The following is an 18,273-nucleotide window of genomic DNA, read 5'->3' on the forward strand; positions in this document are numbered from 1 at the left end:
CTTCTCCCTCACTACATGAGACCTTAGAGTTTTTATTTCTGCATCTGTATATGACGTGGCATTGAGTAAGGAGCCACAACCCTTTAAATAATTGATCCACTCGTCACCCAACATATGAGGTTTGAAAAACCAGACAGACCTCTTGTCTCTGTCACCCCACACCCACTAAACCTGCTTGATACGCATGAGTCCATGAGTGAGCCTGAGCTATGTGAGACACATTTTGAGTACTTAAAATTTGGATGTTAGAAATGTGGTGACAACATTACAGACTAATTAATACATCAGGCAACATTATTGCTTGTGTGAGGTGAGCTATTTAATGCTAAAGGCGTGAGCCTCTCTCAGCTGGGCAGAACTACACTGCGGGGGGCTGCTACACTGGAGCAGTGTCAGCAGTAGCAGGTCACAGAGACCAACTGTCAAGAAGGAGACAGGGATAAGACCCGGAAAGGAGCCGTTTCCATCAGCCTGTTGGATTACAAAATATCATTTTAGCTTGAAAGCCACGGTCGCGCCACCGCCTGTCGAGTTAGTACCAGCCTTGCGGTTCAAACTTGCAACATCAGCAGCGAAGTAGTTGTTAGCCGTCGCCTGCCTCTCCTGCCAGCCGGTTAGCCCCCTTGCTAGGAGCAGTAGCAGCTAATCTAGTTTAGCTAGCTAGCTGTCGGCAGCCTGGCTACCGGGGAAGAGTTTCTAAGATGAGGCTGAAAGTAGGGTTTCTGCTACGGAGTTTGCTCGTCATTGGGACTTTTCTTGGGTTGGTGTTGCTCTGGTCTTCTCTGTCACCGAAGCCCAACGACGACAACCCCTTTGGAAAACGGGTGAGTTGACAACAGCAGTCCAGTTAACCTGAAGTGTCTAAGAGGGAACTAACAGTTATCAGTGTTAGCATAACTCCAACCCAACACGTCGAGGTGTGTAACACACGTAGCTATGTAAAATGAGTTACAAGTGTGTGGGTGATGAGTAATGGAGGCAGCGGGGTCGTAGGAGCAGATTGCGTGTCTTTAATATTAAAAATATCACTCTTAATATAGCGACATGAGAGCACGCTTTCATTCAGGTGTTTGCTAGCTCTAATACATTGGTTGTCATGGAGATTTGTTCCTAGCTAGCTACTAACGCTAGCTGCCTCTTTACTTAATGTGGTGAATTCACATATTTTGATGTACAGTTGCATCCTTGTAACGTCCTTGTAACATCACCTGTATTCACATGTTACTGTCACCGTTAAGCTACCTTCCTAAATCTCAACACGGTCATTCCAGGATATATGTCCGCATATCTCACCATACTGGTGTCGTGTGCCCAAGGCGGAACTTAAAGTTGACATTACTGCAGGTATGCCTGTCCCAAAAGTCCTGCTTTCTAGTTTAGAAACTGTCCATAACATAGTTTTACTTTGGTATTATCATACAGCAAGTATATGACGTGATATAACTTTCTACAAGATCAATTAGACCGTCAAATTATGTTTTAGCTCTTGTTTTTGCCACAGTAAATGTGTCACACTTGATAACATCTACTTCAAGACATGAATTGCAAAAGGATTAGGAATTATCGGTATGCAGACGTGGACACAACCAGTTGGTATATGTTGAGGTACTTTGGATAGCATATTAATGTCTAAATCATCTTGTGCTACCAGCATAGTTAGGATATTCAAATCACATTATAGTTAAATACTCCTAACATACAGTGAGTTGCACAGTTTAATAGTCTTTAAGGTCCAGTGTGTAGGATTTAGGTAGATATATTGGCAGAAATGGAATATAAGAAGTATGTTTTCTTAAGTGTTACTTGAAATAGGAATTATTATGCTCTTATTACCATAGAAAGCCGTTTATATCGACAGGGAGCAGGTTCTTGTCAACGGAGATCTCCATGTTGCACCGCCATGTTTCTACAGTAGCTCAGAACAGATAGTTGTTTTTTTTTTGTGTTTTTACTGCAATAAGTCACCGGGATGCATTTGTTTTGGAGAGGAAGAGACCTCTGTGGATATTTAGGCTCACAGTAAAAACCTTGAATGGCCGGATCTTAAGTTGTTAGACAAAAAAGGTGAACATACATAAGCAGGTGCTGGTCTATCAGTCCGTCTGAGATGAGCCAAACAGCATTGGAAAAACATTTGTAACACCAAGCTGCTTTATCCAGTGTTTTTACCAGTTAAAATAATTGGGTCCGCTTGTTTTGGAGAGAAAGAGACCTCCACAGATAATTCCACTCACATTAAAACCTCTAGATAGGGCCATTTGCATTTTTGCATCTGCTTCTCTAGTTGGCAGCCCCTCCGTGACAAGCAGCATTGTTAAAACACTGATTTTGTACTGTGAAACAGCTTTAATCAGTGTTTTTACAGGTTTCACCAGTTATTTTGGAGAGGAAATGACCTCTGCAGATAAAATGGCTTCCAATAAAAACGTCCTGAACAATGAACACTGAAGGAATTCTAACTGGGTGAAGTTTCAGCTGCTTGCAATCCGCAATCCGTACCACCAGATGGCACTAAATCTCCTTGTACCTTACACACTGTTCCTTTAACTCAATCCAAAAAATGCTGTTATCATAAAACAAAACACACTTGCTCTAAGTTAACGTAAAACTTACAACATATTAACATTGAGCAGCACCGCCTACTTATTTAGCAAGCATACTTTAGTGTTCGATACTGTAGAAATAACTGCAGTGTTTCTGCAGGTATGATGCCACCAGTGAGGTGAAGGACGTAAGCTTTTAAAGTACACCTCTGCATTAATTAGACTTTTTCATCTTTACTCACACTAGGCTTTCTCCTATTTCTATTAAACTGGTATTGAGATGTGGTATTGACATACTTCTTTAATTTCCTGCCGATGGATTGCCCACATAATATGCTGTCAAAAGTCACACTCGTCCCATTCATAACCCTGCACTGCTGTCTGTCCCTTTTACACAGACATTGATTTAGTGCTGTTACTGCCTCCTTTGCCAGCTTAAAGTCAAGACAACTCTGATTGTACCTTTTATACAGAATGGCGAGGTGGCATAAGGACATGAAATTCCCGCCTTGAAGAGGCAGTGTAAAAGAGGTTATAGATGCATTTAGAGTAAAAGTGTGTCAACAAGCTGCCCCTGTCTTCTTTACATATGTTCTCAAATTAACATAATTTACAAAAATATCATTTATCAAGTGTCTCAATTACTTGTTAAGCATATAATGTGTGCTGATTTTTTCATACCCAGCATTATTTTAACTCATTTGTTCTCTTTATAATTTGTTGGCCTTCTGGATCTACACCTTGTATTATCAGGTTGAACTCTTGGTATTTGTGAAATTTCATCAGCTCTGACAGCAGTTTGATTTGTGTGGGTGTAATTGAAAATGTTCACATCAGCACAAAGAACATAAAAGAAAATCCATGAAGAGAGTACAATAGTATACTCAGTTCTTTCAAGCTGCTTCCTTCTAATGTCGTGATGTGGAGTCTTTAGGGCAGGGAACTTGTTATCTGTTGCACGCTACCGCCTGTAATTGGCCTTGGATAAACACAGCAGAGTGATGAGTGAAGTTGAGCGGCTGGTTAATGTTTGATCATGGCATCATGATAAATATTAATCCCTCTGAAAGTGACTTGAACATGACTCTGTGTATTGAATACACAGGTAAATTGTTTTTGAAACTTGGAAGTTTGTCCTCACCGAGATCTGCAACAGCACTTCTGTCTGTCCACTCATGTCCCTCTTAGTGCTGCTTTATGAATCAATTTAAGATTTCATTACATTAGCTATGGTTGGTGAACATTTTCGGTATATTTCAATTCAATCAATTGGTGCTTTTCTATGTTTCAGTTTCATTGTAATCAAGGGGTCAAATATGGCTCAGCTACCTGTAAAAGCACAACTGTAGATCAGTGGAATAGTGAAAAAACCATTGGCAGAAATGTGCGTCACGTCACCTATGTGCTTGTGCACGTCATGTGTCCATGTGTGTGTGCATGCATAAAAACAAACAAAATGGAGCCCCACTTGTAAATGCATTGGTTTGAAAATTCCAAAAAATCTGGCAAAATTAGTTTTAAAAGCTCATAATGACAAACCCACAGAGAATTAAATAGCTTGCATTCACCCATCTCTGTTAGTGATTACTTTTGACAGGCTCTTACCAACTCCAATTAATCTTCCCAAATGAAACATGTACCTGCTGTGTTGTAACCTACTCACTGTCACTAGACCTAAAGTTAGTCCAAAGCCATATTAAATCATGTATTTGTTTATTATTTTTCATTTATTTGTCCCAGCATGCTCGACGACTGTATTAATGTGCATCTGTGTAATGTCTAACACCCTCCGTCATATCCCTCAATGCAGGATGAAGGTGTGCTGCCCAAAGGAGACTTAGCAGACCAGTTTAAGCCTGTGGTGCCCTGGCCTCATGTGGAAGGGGTGGAGGTCGACCTCAGCTCCATTAGACTCAAACATGGTGAGTCACAGCTCCATTTTCAACAGCCCATAAACAAACCCGGCTCCTGAAAAGACTCAGGCTTTTACTGAGCAAGTGCAGGCGTAAAGGTGACCTCTGCTATTTTCCATGTACTAATACACAAGTTTTCTTTGTGTGACTTTTACGAGCAAGAAGTATTTGCAAGGTAGTTATGCTGCTGCACACTTTATCAAAAACAGATTATCGAAGAGTAAATGCAGGGTAGTGAACACAGAACCCAGAGCAGGTCTGGAAACGGTTGAATTTACTAAACAGACGACAAGGGGGTTACAATATTTTGTTACAGTAATACATGCATGGTCTCACAGAGGATTAGGATAATGGAAGTTAGTATGAGGGCAGATCTTTAGAACTCTGATTATTACATAATACATTTTCAAAAGTTAGGACATTTCACCACATTTGATCAAATTAATTCTCAGAGTCTTCTTGCTGACACGTAACCATGGTAACCAGTTTCACCTTCAGTTGTACCAGTAATTTAAAAATGATTTCAAAACTACTTCTCATTATGCCGAGCACAGTAAAATCTTATACTTACACTTAAATTGAAGCGTTAATACATCACAAAGCTGTCTTGGTGGCTGTCCGTTATGAATATTGTCGTCTACCGCATTGCATTTTGGGATTTTATGCAGGCGTAGTGTCAAGTGTTTGCATGCTGTAATATTTTGGTGTCAATAGTATGCAATTTATGTTTGTTTCATACTAAGGTTTCAGAACATACTGAAAAATCTCACATATGGGATTAGTGTAATAATTAGCATGTTAACGGACACACCTTTGGACTTTTGCGTTCATAGGGCTAGTCCCGCTGTTGTTGTCCAGCCAAAAAATTTGTGTAAATACATTTTAAAATGAAGAACAGTACGCTTAGACACTCAAACAGCAGAAGGGACCTGCTTTCCCTGGAGCTATAGATTCTAGGTGGTATCAAGCGTGTTGGGCAGTAGCGCATTACAGTACTAACATTAATTTTTCCAGTAACGAGTAGTGTAACTAATTACTAATGGAATTTCAGTAATAATATAACAATTAGTCCAAAACCAAACAATTCGTTACATCGTTACTTTTGTTAGCACATTACTACTGACTTGAAATACAACAGTCATGCCAGCGAACTCATTTTGGTAATTGTCACGCTGCGCAGGCACATCACAAAGCTAGTTGGAAAAGCTTACCTTAGCAGCTGGAAATATTCCAATCACTTTGATTTTGCCAGGAAGAAAGACAACAAGAACACTGTTGCTGCAGGTGGTTGAACTAAAACTCTTTCCACTACAAAACACACGTCCTCAAACCTCTGAGGTCTGAAACACCTCAGTTACTATAACTGACAGCACAACAACGAGAAGCTCCGGGAAATAAATCCCACCAAAGGTGAGCCCTCCTCAGCTGCAGAGGTCGGCTGTAGCCCTTCACTGGCTAAACATCTCAAACTGGATTTTACTCAGTGTCAGCTGCAGGCTACAGTGATAAAGCTTGTGACTGAATATGTGGTGGATGAAATGTTGCTTCACGAGTGACTCTCCATCCTTCAGTCAGAGCATTGGGTAAATACCGTCACAGGCAACAGAAATACCCCATTTCAAAAAGAAGCTATCTAGCCTTAGCTACAATTAATGGCAATTACCCTGACATTCACACAGAGGCATACATCTGAATTTGGAGAAATACGCAATTACAAATTTTATGGGGTGTAACGGAAAAGTAGTATAAAAAGTAGTGTAATGAATTACTGCTGACAGGGAGTGTTAAGTTAAGTAATATTATTACTATTGAAGAATGATGAGTAGTAGTAATATATTACATTTTTAGATATTTATATATTATATATTAGATTTTTTTGGATACAGCTTTATTAGAATTTGTATTTTTGATATTGTGTCATCTTTGGTTTCTGGTTGTCACCTCCAGGAGGGGCCAACAACCCCCAGAACCCTGACCAGCAGCCCAACCAGAAGCAGGTGATCCAGCAGCAGTATGTGACATTCAAACCCCACACACAAGCCTACACCAGCCCCGTCCTGAAGAAAGGTATCCTGGGTAACTTTGAGCCCAAGGAACCTGAGCCTCATGGGGTCCCCAACGGTCCTGGAGAGGTCGCCAAGCCTTTTGTCCTGGGTCCAGAGTACAAAGACTCCATCCAGGCGTCCATCAAGGAGTTTGGCTTCAACATGGTGGCAAGTGACATGATCTCACTGGACAGATCCATCAGCGATCTTCGCCACAAAGAGTGAGTACTGCTGTTTATACTGACTACAGGCTCTGCCACCTCTGTTACTCACTGTATTGTTTAACTGTAATCAGCCTTATATCACTGTTAGGGAAAGCTAATCCTGATATTGAACGTGTGTATTAACTGAACACTACACTTGACAGCATTCAGTGTGTCTTGAAGGAACAGTTTAATCTTCTCTTCCAGATCCCACAGGCCAAAGTCTTTACAAACAAATGAAAGCAAACACAATGGTAGGATAATTTCTGTCGCTCTGGGCTGTCTGCATGTTTAGTTTAAGTAGGTGAACACCTCAAAGCAAGCTGGCCCAGATTTGTAAAATGCGGTCTTTGAGAAATGACAGTGATTCTGTCAAGTGAAGAAGAATTACGTACTTTATGGTTTTCCACATGTTAATGTAATAAACCAGCTCACACACCTGGGCCCGGTATTTTAAGGCATTTAATCTAGATCAGAATTATCTGACTTTTGTAATCCCTTTTTTGCTCTCTCAGATAAAATTGATCTTGTACGTTTGTCTCGGTTTTTTAAAGAATTTTCAGATTGGATCTTTTTGATCCAGATACCACAAGATCTGGATTACAGAATCTAGAGTTCCAGTCTTCGGGTAGACGTCCATTTGTTGGTTAAAGTATTCATTAACACAGACGTAAACCTACAATTTTGCCTGGGGTAGCAAAAACAGGGATTACAAAACCCGGATGGTTCTGATCTGGATTAAATGTTTTAAAATACTGGATGGACTTGCCTTTAAAGTAAACACACACACATGCAAGCACATGCACGCACACACACACACACAAGGCAGTAAGGCATTACTCATACACACCCCACTAAACAAGCAGCCTTTAACCATTCTGACAGATGAAGATTACACACTGTGTGTTGAGCCAGTCCTTTACATTACCACATCACGGATGCACCATGTTTGCCACTATGTCAGACCCACCCAGTGGTTTCAGATGCTCTAACATATGCTGACAGTTTTTTCTTCAACTGTATAGTTTACTGTTGCCTTTTAATCTAACATCCAGCAACAAACAGAAAAAATACAGTCACATGATAACACATCAGAAACCCCACCTCAGTTACACACTGTTTTTCATTGGATTGTTGTTGCTTTAGATTCATGGATCAACATACTCCACACCCTACAGACAGTGGCAACAGCAGTAGACATGCTGTATTTTAGACAATGAAGAATCCACAAGTGAACACAACAAGAAACTGCAGTACAAATTAATGGTCAGATACTCCTTCATTGTATTTGACATAGAGGAGGAGACGTCTGCTGAAGGGTGTGTCCATATGTTTGGCACCTTGAAAACTTGTGTGAGCTGCACTGCTATTGGTGTGTTTTATCTTATCACAAACAATGTGGAGAAGTGAATGTTTAAAAAGTTCCTTGACAGCAATTTTAAATGAATGATTACACTAAAATAAAATACTGATATATTTAAAACTATGTACAATTTCTAGTTCCTCACCTGGTGACCAAATATTGTAACTTTAGTTTTACTATTATTTACACTGAACGTCCATTATCTACAAAAATAACACATTTTATCAGTCGCCTTTTGAAGTCCTTCTTTTGTTGTACCCATAATGATAGTATCATGTGTATATGTTAATACCATGAGTTATAATATAACTTACTATCTTGATGTCCCCACATATGGCCAGTTAGCATCTATTTTGTACCAGAAATTCCTCCCGATCTTTGATAAATTGTGCAAATAATTGCCAGGATAGGTTTTCACCTGGTCTGACCCCAGTCAAGATAACAATAAAAATTAGATTTGGCAAAAACACAGGACTTAATATGGCTGTTTAGGTTCTCAATGACATTAAACAGTCTACCATTAATAAATGCTTTCTGCAGTTTTAACAAGCGTGCATGTCTCCATACTGTATCAAATGCTGTGCTGTAGTCAATGAAGGAGCAAAGCAAAACAGTTCCACAGCATGTTTAAGTACAAATTAGTACGATATTGTAGGGTAGACTATTGATACTTTCACAAAATGTTTACACAATGAGATTTTTGATGAATAATAATCAGTAATGTGGATATAATGACTTAATGTCATTGAGTGAGGTGAAGCTGCACTGGAGAGATAGTAGCAACATTCCTAGCAGGGAACCTATGACATGAATGTAACTGATCTGCATTTGGCACCCTGTCCCACCCCTCCAGGTGTAAATACTGGCATTATGATGACAGACTGATGACCTCCAGTGTGATCATAGTCTTCCACAATGAAGGCTGGTCCACGCTGATGAGAACCATCCACAGTGTCATCAAGAGGACTCCCAGGAGGTACCTGGCTGAGATAGTCATGATAGATGACTTCAGCAACAAAGGTGAGCTTTCATCATTTTCCTCACATGAACTATAAGGGTTGGAGAAAAATGTAATCTTAGTTGCACTGTGATTATCTCTTGGACAATCCAGCATCAATGCACAAAAATAAGTAACAAGACTAAAGAGACCTCCCTTAGCTCCAGTGTCCGGATTCCAATAGCTGACTGTCGCCATGGTGAAGTCACATTTTGTAGCAAGGTTGTGATTGTTACAGGGTGCAAGCACAAGATATTTTTCATTCTGTGCACCAAGAGGGAAGGACATTGATTGTTAAAGGAACTGTACATCCTGACCATTAGCGCATTAATATAATAGCGAACCACTATTTGCTATGTAAAGATATAGTTGGAGTAATAGCATCCTGAGCAGAGAATGAAATCATAATCTCTCTCACTGTGTTGTAATCCGAGTTTCTCTGTTTTATGTTGTGTTAGACAATCCAGCAGTGCCTACGTGTTAGTGCCTATGAGTCCCTGTGAGTGTATCCCACTGGCAAACTAATCACTGCCACTTCACACTGTGCTCATACAACGGTACGCTGATGTTGTATAATTATTTCCTCTTACGCAAGCGCAGAACATACGTGCTGGTTGACTGTTGGTTGAAGTCTTTGCTGTGTCTCCACTCTCCATGCGCAACTTTCTGACAGACACATAGGCGAAGTGATTGTTTTCTCAGCGCAAGAACTAGGAATGATCATACTTCTTAGAACGGCATTTTGAGTGACTTTTTTAGCTCCTATTTCAGTATTAGGTATTCTCCCAGCACAAGAGGAACCTTAGTGACGTAACTGTACATTAATTGGTTGAACACTTGAGCCATGGTAGCACCAGCCATTTTTAGAATCCGTAGTCTCTATGAACCTCCATTTTCTCACACTGATGTAACAGAAAAGAATTCAACACATCTAATCACAGAGCTTGCTACTGTTTAATTGATGGAGACTGGACTGTCATGGATATATGAGATGTAATGGAACACTGCAACAGTGACAAGATGGTGGGAAGAGCAAAGATACATTGATTCTGTGCGAAGATGAAAGCTGACCTCAATTTATTAAATCCTCAAATAATGTCAGGTGTCAAACAAGTACCTCTGTTAGTGGTTTACACACAGACATGTTATTGTGTAAAATGTAATATTGAAAAACAGTTCCGTGTGTGTGTGTTTAGCCCATCTGAAGGAGCGTTTGGAGGACTACATCAAGCAGTGGAACGGTCTCGTGAAACTCTTCAGAAATGACAAGAGGGAAGGACTGATCCAGGCCAGGAGTATAGGAGCCAAGAAGGCCACTAAAGGACAGGTATGATATGATCTTACTGCTACTGCTGCTATTGATGCTGCTGCTGCTCCTGCAACTACTGTGTGAAAAATATGTTAGTTTATAAAACTGCAGATAGAGTCTCTAACTCTGGGATCTCAACTTTATAGTCGGAGTAAAACACTACTCAACAGTTAGTAATATTGATCAGACTGAGACTAAGTGTTTGTGTGGTTGTTTTTTAGGTGCTTATCTACCTGGATGCTCATTGTGAGGTTGGAATCAACTGGTATGCTCCACTGGTTGCTCCGATTTCAAAAGACAGGTAACACACACACACTCATACCTGTTCAGCGTGTTTTAGCATCTTGGGAGGTGACAGATGATTCAAGGCTTTGGTCAGTGAAGACATCTGGAAGAAAGCTTTGTGTTTTGATGCATGATTAATTAAACTGGTGTGGTAAATTCATTCATATAGTTAAATTTGTCATTTTATTAGGCTGTGTGTAACCTGCCCACAGGCACTATCTGTGGCCAATGACTTGAATGTGTTAAATGCCTGAAGGAAGGGATGTCCCAAACCTGTCTCATAGATCGGATTGGGGACAATCAAGACGTTTTTTTTAACTGATCAGGGACTGGGTATATTGAGCTATACAGAGGACTCCTGATCGGGGGATAAAAACTTGATCAGGTCATCACTACTTGAAGGGGTGAAAACCCTTTTTGATTGTATGTTTTTATTTGTTACACACAACCCCATTCATTGTGGAAGTGACCAATACCAGAACGAAAATACTCGCAACAGTCAATATTTCTATGCAAGGTCATTGTACTCAACCTTTTAAACCTTTTGGGTAAATAATTAAATATTTGCTTTGAACACTTTCACTCCAGAGTACACCTGAGGGGTCAAGGTCACTCTCTCCAAACATGAGTTCTTTGTGTGCTGCTGTGAGAGGTAGACTGATTGATCTTACAAGTTTCACCAGTTAAACAAACAAACAGCAGTGAGGGTGGAATACGATGAGGCCGCAGTGGTAGTTTGTGCGCTGCATGGGTGGATGCTGACACTCCATATGTTTTCCTACTTTTTTGATCTTTGCCAGTGACATGCAAGATTACTCAGATATCCAGATCTGTGTTCTTACCTTTATTCTAAACTAAAGCAGCCTGTTCATGAACAAAATTATTACTATTTTGCATTTCTCCTCTGTCCTGATTCAGTGATGGAGATAGATTAATAGTATTTTACAGATGTCTACATCTCCATCCATTGCTCCAGATGTTTTACTCAGAGAAAGTTTCTGAGGTTGTGTCCATTCTTATCACAACATTAAATCTGCTTTTTTCTTAAAACATCTCACTAGGCCAGGAGAACGAGTTGTTTGAAGACAAATTCGGGGTGGGTGATTTTGGGCATTCCTGTTCAGGCAGTCAAACCTGCCACAGTTTACTAAAACACTGTTGCTGCAGGATTCTGTACCATGCGTACAGCGGTTGAATGTAACTATCAGAGGGAAATATTGTTCTTTTATGGCACTACATTTATCTGACAGGTTTAGTTACTTTTCCAAATGTGTCAATTTTTAGTTTTTGTGATAAACTGAAGGATGAAGTGTTCCTTTATGTGTTGAGAAAATTCCCCTGCTTTTTAAGCCAAATGAACTCTTTAAAAACCCTCCTGAATCAGTGGAGAAATGAATCATCATAAAGCTGAAAACAGCTGTTTTTCTGACATCATGAAAAGATTCATGGTTCTCACAGGACTGCCGCCTACAAAAAATGTTGCTCATATAGAATATGATGCATTGCTGTAAATTATACTACCCAACATTATATGAAGGGGTTAAATAAGCACAACTTTAAACATCTACAGTGGTAAAACTCAGCACACACATTAATGCAGCAGTAATAGTAATCCAAAACCATCAGATATAATAGTAAAATACTGCCAGGGAACATTTTACTGCACAGTGACTATTTTTAGGACTTTAAGTACATTTTACTGATGAAGTTAACATACTTAAGGTTTTTAATCAAGACTTTTACTTTGAGTATTTTCACAGTATGGTGTTAGTACTTTTAACTAAATAAAGGATCTGAATACTTTATTCACCACTGCATACACACAGAATATTTATGTCCTGGGCAATATATCGATATTATATTTATATCATGATATGACACTAGATATCGTCTTAGATTTTGTTTACAGTAATATCTTAAGTGTTGTCTTTTCCTGGTTTTAAAGGCTGCATTACGGTAAAGTGATGTCATTTTCTGAACTTACCAAATTGTTCTAGCTGTTCTATTATTTGTCTTTATATCCACATGACTGATGATTATTTATCAAAAGCTAATTGTGTAAATATTTTGTGAAAGCACCAATAGTCAACCCTACGATATCATCGCAAAATCAATATCAAGGTATTCATCACAGCCCAATACAGACAAAAGTTTGTGTGTGTCTTTGTGTGTGTGCGTGTAGGACAGTATGTACAGTACCACTGATAGACTATATAGACGGTAATGAGTACACTATGGAGCCCCAGCAGGGTGGAGATGAGGACGGCCTGGCTAGAGGAGCATGGGATTGGAGCCTGCTCTGGAAGAGAGTACCGCTTAGCCAGAGAGAGAAGGCCAAGAGAAAACATACCACCCAGCCCTACCGGTACACACACCACAGCAGCCAGCATGCTAACACTCATCCCTGTTCTGTTTGTGTCTCCATCTCCCATCCCTTCACCCCACCTGTCCTCTCCTCCACTGTGTCTTGCTCTGTCTTGGTCTTTGACACCCCACCTGATGTCTTCGTGTTTTTACCGGCACTGCTGTCCGCACTTGCCTGTTTTTATTTCCTTTCGTGTGCACCCCCCCCCCCCCCCCCCATGTATCTTGTATGCATGGCCCCAACCCCACTCTGTCAGAACGGTGTGTACGGTGCCTCTGATCGATTCTATCCACGGCCAGAAGTACACCATCGAGCCCCAGGGCGGAGGAGACGAGGATGGCTTTGCTAGAGGAGCCTGGGATTGGAGCATGCTCTGGAAGAGAGTTCCTCTGGGAGACAAAGAAAAACAAAGCAGAAAAACTCGCACTGAGCCATATAGGTACAGAAAACCAATGCCTCCTGACTAATCTGGACAGTGTCGACACAGAAGACCAACATATCCCAGCTAACCAGGACAGAAGCTTATGATATGTCTGACATTAAGACTATCACTACCTCAACTTACTTGTGAAGAAATTCTAATTCTAATCCAACGGGTATAAATACAGACTCATCTCAGTAAAACTACCTAAATTAACCTTAAAAACAGGAATATTAAAGGGGAACTGCAGTATTTTTCAACCTGGACCCTATTTTCCCATGTTCTTGTGCCTGAGGGGGCTTTTACGTCAGGGACCTGGGCCCGGATCTGAGTACACTTGACCTTAAAGTACAGTTTGTATGAACACTGTGTACAGCAACCGCCATGGTATGCTGATTTATGCCCGAGTCTGCTTGAATAGGTGGTCTCGAGTGTGGTTCGTGTACTCTGCACATAGCTGTCAGGTGTGAACACAAACTGTACCAAACACAAAAGTTTACTGCTATTTAAGGCAACAACAAGGAGTTTTTAACCGGAAACAGTAAACGGAACAATATGTTTGTGAGATCTGGACACAAAACAGACAGAAACAAGTGAAGGGTATCGACATTTAATTTAAATACTGTTAGACACTCAGAATAACAATCTGAGCCTGTCGGTGACAAAAAAATCATGTTTAACAGACGTAAACTGACAGAGCACAGTTGCCTGTAGTGATTACATTGTAGCCTGTTTTGCAGCTGCCAAATGCAGCAGTCTCTTGGTCTCTACTGGACCAATTTCCAAAGTTGTTGGTCCCATGAGTCACTAAGGGTGTTTTCAGACCTAGAGTTTGCTTGCTTTGGTCCGAATCAGGGACCTAAGTTACATAATTGCCTAGAGTTGGTATGTGTTCTCACGGCAGCATTCACAAGCAGACCAGATCAAATGCCTTGCACGAGAAAGCTGCTCTTAATTGGTCAGAATTTCCATGCGGGGAAAATCCAGTAAGTAAACAAAACATTGAAGATGACTACACTTTCAAGATGAACGTGACACTTTCTGATGTCACAATGGAGGGACAACTACGCAGGTTGATTTTAGCGCTGCTCATCGTNGGATCGAGGTCGGCACACAAACCAACCGCACCAGAGTTCTTTTGTAACCGGACCGAGACCACCTCTTGCAGAAGGTCTCGGTCCGGTTGTTTTGGTTCACACCTGAGTGCTATTGTTGTGTTCACACCTGCCCAAACGAACCGCACTTAGGGGGCAAATGAACTTGAATTTGATTGAACCGAACCAAACAGGGTGTGAAAGCACCCTTAGACACAAAATCATGGGAAAATAGGGTCCAGGCTGAAAAACACTGAAGTTTCCCATTGAGAACAGAGCTTATCATAACTAACCAACTAAACCAAAACCATCTAACTCCTCTGATGGGGAGGTACTGTCCTGTCAACTGACCACCTGTGTGCTTCAGTGTTTCTACTGTTGGGAGTTCATTGGTGTGTTGTTGGCCCAGTTTGTTAAATATAGTGGGATTTACTCTTGTTCGTCTCCTACTCTTAGTCTGACTCTCTGATGGTTTTGCTGTAACTTGTTAATGGTTAACTTAGCAAAATATGTCCTGTTTTTTGGGGAGTCTGTGAATCTACCTTTTCTTTTTAGCCCACTTGAACTACATGGCCTTTAAAGGATTATGTCTTCGTAGGGAAGAGGGAGTAACGAGTCTGTGTTGGCACATGTTGTCGTGTCTTTGTCCGGGAGCTTCTGGTGTGAATTGGGTTCGGACCGGGGCACCATCACCCCCACCTTTCCTAATTGCTTTTTCATTTCATCCTGCCATGCTGTCACACTTTTTTCTCCACTTTTGCTTTCACTAATTTCTTTGCTTCTCTGTCAGTCTGATGTTACGTTCTGTGTTCTCATTGTTGTTATTAATACAGTAACTGACTGACTGGGCTTTATTGCACCTGCCAATATTTACACAGAGTTAACAGTTTGTGATTTTCAGACGAACTTCAAAAGAATAGATGATGTGATTATTTTGACAGAGTAAGTTAAGTGTGAAGAGTAATGTTGTTTGAGCTTGTGTCTGTTTCTGGACATGCGTGTCTGTCTTCATACCCGTAGGTCTCCAGCCATGGCAGGTGGTCTCTTTGCTATAGAGAGAGACTTCTTCTTTGAGCTGGGTCTGTATGATCCTGGACTGCAGATATGGGGAGGAGAGAATTTTGAAATATCATACAAGGTACACATGGAATAGACTGGTTTATACACACTGAGGCTAAATAGCAACACACACATCATTTAAAAGGGTTCAAAGCAAAATTCACCTTTTTTTATTTTTCTAAATTCCTGTCTGTTTATGTAGATCTGGCAGTGTGGTGGCCAGCTGCTCTTTGTACCCTGTTCTCGTGTGGGCCATATCTACAGACTACAGGGATGGCAAGGCAACCCTCCACCTGCACATGTTGGGTCATCACCTACCCTGAAGGTACGGTGGCTCACACTTTGAAACACAAGGAGCCAGATGCATAAAACTCTGTAGATTCACAACCAAAATGTATTTAAATCAGATTTATAAAGCTATGTGTAAGCATGATTCTGTTTTACACATCATTGTGGAAACTAGTTCAGTGCCCATTTGGAACGAAGCGATTGCTCGACCTGTAGTATTGCTGCTCACAGCTTTCTTGACTCCTCAGACAGTTTCACACTCGACACTGTACTTCTTTAGGTCCTGCGCAGTAGCCCCAAACAGCTAAAGATGTATTGTGATGTTTAGATGAAAATATTGAAATATTGAAAAATATTGACTTATGTTACTATTGTAACTTGCCGTACCAAGAAATAAAGCAAAACACCTTAAAAATATGCAACTTAATGGTATACAACTTACCTGTTTTGTACTTTTACTTGTACTTCAGAGGAAAATGTTGTACTACCACATTCACCTGACAGAGATATGTTACTGGTTATGTTGCAGATTCAGATTTTACTCACAAAATACAACAGTTAAAATATGTTGCATTATTATTCATTAAACTATCCAGCATTATATTAGAGTTCAAAGCTTTATCTTGAACAGTGATTAATACATTTTAGTACATTGTGCTCATAATGCCTTTCTTTGACGCTTCAATTTAAGTACAAATTTTAATGCAGGTATCCATAGTTTTACTCTTAATGGTTAATAGTTTTAATTCAGAAAATAATAAGGTTTTGAGTACTTCTACCACTGGGAGGACTAGTATTTCCAGTTGGAGAAAGTGTGGAAAGTAAAGAAAGATGGTGTTTACCTGGGGCCCCCAAATCCCTAAATCTGCCCATAAAAACACACTTAAGTTGCAGCTACTCACGGTCAGAAACATAACATTAGCTTTTGTTTTGACGTAACTATTGCGGTTATAAAATAAAGCATGGCTTTAATTAGCGGAGGTATTTTGCTGGTGGTAATGCTATTGGTGTTGGGAGGTCAAGTAACAGCTACTCGCAATCAGAGACATGAACATGACGTGCTTGACTCTCTGTATATTCAAAGTTGATTAATATTGAACATGTTGCGTGTCCAAACTGCACCAAATGTTGACTGCACATCTTTGGGTCCCCAGCAATACACCCACCAAATGTGAAGTAGATGAACAATTGTTGAGTTACACAAAGACAGACAGAGGGACAGAAATTCCTTCCTTAACAGTAAGATGGATGTATGTGCACAAGCGTCATTTCCAGTACCACATTTGGCTCCAAAATGGATGCAGACATGCCCTGAATTACCTGTTTGCATACCACATACTAACTGTACCTGCTCGACTTGTTGTTTAACAGTCATTAAATGTTAAAAAGCTAATTAGTGATTTAGTTTACAGCGCTCATATCGTAATACTGACTGATCCAGACAGCTTCACAGTACAGGATAAATTGTAAAGATAACAGGAAAATAAAATCATGCCTTCAGTCTGAAATTGGTCAGAAAACGAATTAATCATTAAGTGTCTAAATGTGACTTAGATTCATGTGTTACAGGTCTTTGTGTAGACTGCCATAAAATCACACAAGCTGTTAAACTGATTATCAACCCAAACAAAAATTATTATTTTTGTCATATGAAGCATAATACTGTGTGTGTATATGTGCAGAACTATGTTCGTGTGGTGGAGGTATGGTGGGATGAATATAAGGACTACTTCTACGCCAGTCGTCCAGAAACTCTCACTCTAGCCTACGGAGACATCAGTGAGCTGAAACGCTTCAGGTACAACACACATACAACAACATATGCACACTTTGTATTTATAACTGATGAATCTTTACACTGTCATTCTTTTGTTTTACTTGATCAGACCTTTCCACATCTCTGCTCCTGTACACTGTCTGAGTTTAAGGCTGCCCCAGACAAACGTTGACAGTTGAGAGATGACACAAAAAGAAAAGTCCACTAACAGCCAATTTAGAGCAAACTTTAGAGGGCTGGAGCACACTGAGCGATTTGCAGCCTTAAACTGTGCAAACAGTCTAACGTTTTAACACCACTCTGTCTTCATCAGAGTCAAAACGGACAAAGACAAAATGTGAACACATACAGGCTGAGTTTCACCTGCAAGGATTAATTTTTAAATGAAATCATTGGTTAACTTAAAGGGCCAGTGTGTAATGTTTGGCATGGTTTACTGTCAATCTGAATCTGAATCTGAATATTCTACCCATTAATATGTTTATACAAGTGTATAATCGCTATAAAATAAAATTCGTTTGGTTTTCGTAGCCTTATAATTATGCTTTTATATATATATAGCAAGGGCCTTGCTTTAGAGAGGTCGCCATCTTGCGCCGCCATGTATGTAC

At 40.2% G+C, this 18,273-nt stretch overlaps 1 protein-coding gene across 2 annotated transcripts in view; it reads left to right on the plus strand.

Moving 5' to 3' along the window:
- Positions 1-158: 158 nt before the first annotated feature.
- galnt7 (UDP-N-acetyl-alpha-D-galactosamine: polypeptide N-acetylgalactosaminyltransferase 7) overlaps positions 159-18,273 on the plus strand; it is a 26,889-nt gene continuing 8,774 nt past the window's right edge. The window contains exons 1-10 of one of the 2 annotated variants that reach the window (XM_050044688.1): positions 159-824; positions 4,354-4,465; positions 6,404-6,722; positions 8,921-9,087; positions 10,261-10,391; positions 10,595-10,674; positions 12,841-13,023; positions 15,559-15,676; positions 15,800-15,922; positions 17,568-17,683. In XM_050044688.1, the coding sequence (XP_049900645.1) occupies positions 702-824; positions 4,354-4,465; positions 6,404-6,722; positions 8,921-9,087; positions 10,261-10,391; positions 10,595-10,674; positions 12,841-13,023; positions 15,559-15,676; positions 15,800-15,922; positions 17,568-17,683 (1,472 nt within the window). In that variant the 5' untranslated portion in view covers positions 159-701. Of the gene's footprint in view, positions 825-4,353; positions 4,466-6,403; positions 6,723-8,920; positions 9,088-10,260; positions 10,392-10,594; positions 10,675-12,840; positions 13,024-13,279; positions 13,463-15,558; positions 15,677-15,799; positions 15,923-17,567; positions 17,684-18,273 lie in introns of both variants that reach the window. The other variant, XM_050044687.1, reaches the window with a different exon arrangement.

This window comes from Epinephelus moara, chromosome 5 (genome assembly GCF_006386435.1).
Source record: "Epinephelus moara isolate mb chromosome 5, YSFRI_EMoa_1.0, whole genome shotgun sequence".
Classification (NCBI taxonomy): Eukaryota; Metazoa; Chordata; class Actinopteri; order Perciformes; family Serranidae; genus Epinephelus; species Epinephelus moara.